A 4,196-nucleotide genomic window follows, 5' to 3' on the forward strand; every position below is an offset into this window, starting at 1 on the left:
AGAGCCCTATGCTAGGGAAATTGACTTCAGGAAACAAGGGGGGAGGCGGTAGGCGGTAGGGGCCCTGGCTCCCCCTCAAAAAAAATTCTTAAAAAATTTACGTGTAAATTTAGAAAATTTCACTTGTTTTATACAAAAATTTTGAAAAATGATATTTTGGTCCCTGTCAAAATTTGAAAACTTTAATTCAGTCTCTCTCATGAAAAATTTTTGGCTCCGTCTCTGATTGACTTCATTCCTCGTCACTGAATCAAATTTCGATTATCAATTTTTAGGGGAAGTTGGGCAATAGTAACATCATAATTATTGTTGTCAAAACAACTCATTAGGGCACTCCACCTGCATATTTGAGGAAAAAAGACAGGAAATTTGAAGTATTTATTCTCACTTTTAGCACAAATTTCCCATGATAATTGAGAAAGAGGCAAACCCAGCTTTATATACAGGCTTACAGGGTGATGAGAGTCCAGTCATTAGTTTAATTCCTATGGACACTATTCGCTTGAACCTTATTGGATAGGACACTGCACCAAGTTGAAGGTGTAAGCCCCACACAACCTTGAACCCGGTAGGTGAGTTTTGGCTTCTCGTGCCAAATTGGTACCATGAATATTGTACTCACTCTTTGGGCTGATAAGCACAAGAAATGAGCACACCTTCCTCACCAAAGCACACCAAGCTTTATTTTTGCTAACAGACACTGGCGCATGCGAGTGTAGATCTCATGAAGGCTTCCAGCTTTAGTGAAATTCCAAAGCTCCCAATAATAGTAAAAGAATCGAGTGAGCAAAAACGGAAAGCATTGGACACTTCTGGAGTTGGTGAATAAAGCCAATGGGCACCGTGGACATCGAATAGAAGCATTTTAAAGACTTAGGTAGCGAACATATACTAATTTATTCATGCCGAAATTTTATGTAAAAGAACATGATTAGTTTGTAGTTTTCATAAAGCAATATTTTGTATAAATGAAAAGACAGTCATTATTTCATAAGTAGTTACTAGTTGACATGAATATTCGAGTTCCTGTGGGATATTTCTCAATTTTTCTGGGTGAGCGACAGGTAATAGTAGCGGTGCATCCTTCAACTTGGATGTCGCGTCCTACCACTTTAAGACCCAGAAACATAACGCCCACAAGAATCGAACTAAAGACCTACTTTTAGACATGCCTCTAACCTGACCAGCTACGCTATGTCCCTTGAATAAAGATATTTCTCAATTCTTGCAACCATAAAATAATATGTATATTTCCTTATGTCGATTTTAATTACTTGTGATTTAGTTAAGTAATAAACTATTACGGACCTTAATAATTGAACAGGCACTTACTAGCTCATGTACCTTTCATCTTAGCAATCTTAACGACTCAACTCTTGAAAAGACCCAAGAAAGATCACCGTTCTATCAGGAGAATAGTCATCCTGATCGCATATGATACATCGCCTTGATATATAACTAACTTGGAACGCCTTACATTTCTTTATTTATTTGTCACTGTACACGTGCAGCTTACTTTTCTAGGCTATGTCAATTGTCATGTGGATGGATTATATGTGCAATGTAAATAAATATTGGAGGAATTTTCAAAAGTACAACTCCATATAAGAAAAGTCTTGGTTTTCTGGTATTGAAAGAAACGCACTTAAATTTCTATAATTAACTGAATAGATCTAGAAAATTAACTCTGCTGAATTAACAAGTAGTTCAGGAAAATTATTATTTTGCCATCCAAAACCAGCAAGAAAACATACTTAACTTCGTCAAAAAATAGTTAACAATGCGCAAATATTATTAGGCATAGTTAAAGCGGTTAATGCAAATTAATCAACTCGAATTTGGTTCTATGAATTTTAAGTGCATTTTGGTATTCAAAAAGTTAGTAGTATTTTTAATTATCACCAATTCATCTGTCGCCTTGGAAAAGAAAAAAAAAATTGCAACGCTTTGTTGGGCTCATGTACTTTGTCCGAGCACCTACACATAAGTTGGACGTCGGGCGGGCTGAGTAGTCGATAGGTATATGGTACTGGGCTCAGACTCGGACCCGAAAAAAAAAGGTCACGAGCAGAAACGATCAGTTATCGGGCCGGTTTGGGTGGGCCCAATAATATTTCTTAATATATATTTTATTAATTTATATATATAATTGTAATATTTTATTATGATTAATTATATATATTATTTTATATTAAAAAATATATTTTTAAATTTAATCTGTTCGAACTCATATTCAAGTTTTATGTGTCAGACCCGACTCAAACCCAGCTCTTTATCAAATCGAAGGGAACCGAACTGGGCTTACCTATAGAAGCACCAGAGTGTAGGTGCCCAGTTAGCCTTTGCTTTGTGGCCCTAAGGTGCCTGGGCCAACCCTACGCAACGAAGGCCCTCCTCGGTGTTTGGATGGGCCCATGGGACATACACTTGTATCATGTATGACTACTCGGTCGGTGCTCGGCCCCAGTCACTGGTTCCCTTCCCATGGCCTGCTATCATTCGTACGTTGAAACATTGCAACTCGACAAAGCTCTAGAGGCCATGCCTGTTCCTCTGAGTAGCCGTGACAGCTACGGTTCGCCGGAAAATGGCCATGCGGCCGCATCTTTTTTCTTTCTGCACCCTGGTCACCCCACCCCCTCCCTCCTTCCCCCTATATAAACCCCCTTACCTATCAACTCCCACTCACCACCAGCACAGAGGAGCCAAGTATTCCATCTTCTCATCTGCCTAGCCAGAGAAAGGAGAGGGAGAAAAAAATGGCATTCAAGGTGTTGATTTCTTCTCTTTTCATTTCAATGGTGCTCATCCAGTGTGCCTCCGCTTGCCCTTCTTGTGGTGAACCATACAAGCCACCTACGCCCAAGCCACCAGTGTACAAGCCGCCGGTGCACCCTCACTACCCGGCGAACCCACATTGCCCGGTCGACGGGTTCAAGCTTGACGCTTGCTTCAACTTGCTGCATGGGCTCCTGAACGTTGTGCTCGGCCGCCCACCAAGTGGGTCCGAGTGCTGCCCCGTCATCGCCGGCTTGGTCGACTTCGAGGCCGCTGCTTGCCTCTGCAATGTGGTCAAGGCTGACATCTTGGGTGTTCATCTCGAATTCGAGAAGAAGTTCGCCTTGCTGGTTAACACCTGTGGATGCTCCATCCCCAAAGGCTACAAATGTGCCTAGACCAACGACGTTTACGCTTTTCTTCTTCTTCTTCTCCAGTATTCTTGTTATTCTACTTTCTATATTTTTGATTCTGCTGTTTGATTCTAGTGTTTGGTGCTCTACGGTGTGTGTGGTTGGAGTTCCAATAAGCTGCTTACATGCAGTCAGTGCAAGCAGTTGTCCTTTTCGTTGTGTTGGTCCAATACTATGTCCCTGCGCCTTTACCTGTTGATGAGCAGGTGCTGAGAAGAGCAGAAAAAAAAAAAAAAAAGAGAAGGAACTTGAGTTAGCAACATCTGGTCATGTCATGGTGGTCTCAGCTTTTACCAGATGAAATAGGTCCTGCCAGCCATGAGGAAGAAGCAAGCTTTCTGGTGGATCAGAGGACGTAGGTGCAGTAAGTCGTCGTCCATCATGTTGCTTTTGCATTATTATTTCAAAGTCGAGTGCAATTCTTTGTTGCCAAGTGTGATCATGTCATGGTATAAGAAATGTTTGATTTTCTCATTGATGCCTAAGCTTCTACACTTTCTTGCCATGATCTCGAGGTGAAACATGACAAAATTAAACTGCAGAACCTGATGACAAGTAAACTTATCTCTTGCGAAAGTTGTGGTTAATGCATGGCCGCCGACACCAAGTTAACTATTACGCTTTCAACTTCATGAAGCTTAAAAGAGAAACTTACGTTCATTTTCATTTTCCCCGTCTATAACGGCGGATTCTACCATTAGATTAGATCAGTACAGTAGGATTCAGATGTGAAATGCCCGTGCTATTACCGAACCCCAAGAAAAATGTTCACATTTTAGAAATGGGGTTTGGGTTGAGCAGTCAATCCGTACCGTACGTGCCCATGCAGAACCCGACTGGAGATGCCAGTCGACGTTGTGGTGATGGCCCCATATATTCGGATTTCTATGTAAAATGATTAGAAAATTTTTCATCTTCATACATCTTTTTTTTGTAATTTATAAAATGGTACCACTCCCTTGATTTAATTCCTTAGCAAGAGTCACATTTTTAGTGAAGTCCATC

General features: G+C 40.8%; 1 protein-coding gene across 1 annotated transcript; it reads left to right on the forward strand.

Moving 5' to 3' along the window:
- Positions 1-2,680: 2,680 nt before the first annotated feature.
- Positions 2,681-3,665, forward strand: LOC116266071 (14 kDa proline-rich protein DC2.15-like). Its single transcript, XM_031647147.2, has one exon. It carries the CDS (start codon positions 2,760-2,762, stop codon positions 3,174-3,176), a length of 417 nt encoding a protein of 138 aa, XP_031503007.1. The 5' UTR covers positions 2,681-2,759; the 3' UTR covers positions 3,177-3,665.
- The last annotated feature ends 531 nt before the right edge of the window (positions 3,666-4,196 follow it).

Source organism: Nymphaea colorata, chromosome 12 (assembly GCF_008831285.2).
Source record: "Nymphaea colorata isolate Beijing-Zhang1983 chromosome 12, ASM883128v2, whole genome shotgun sequence".
In the NCBI taxonomy this organism is placed as follows: domain Eukaryota; kingdom Viridiplantae; phylum Streptophyta; class Magnoliopsida; order Nymphaeales; family Nymphaeaceae; genus Nymphaea; species Nymphaea colorata.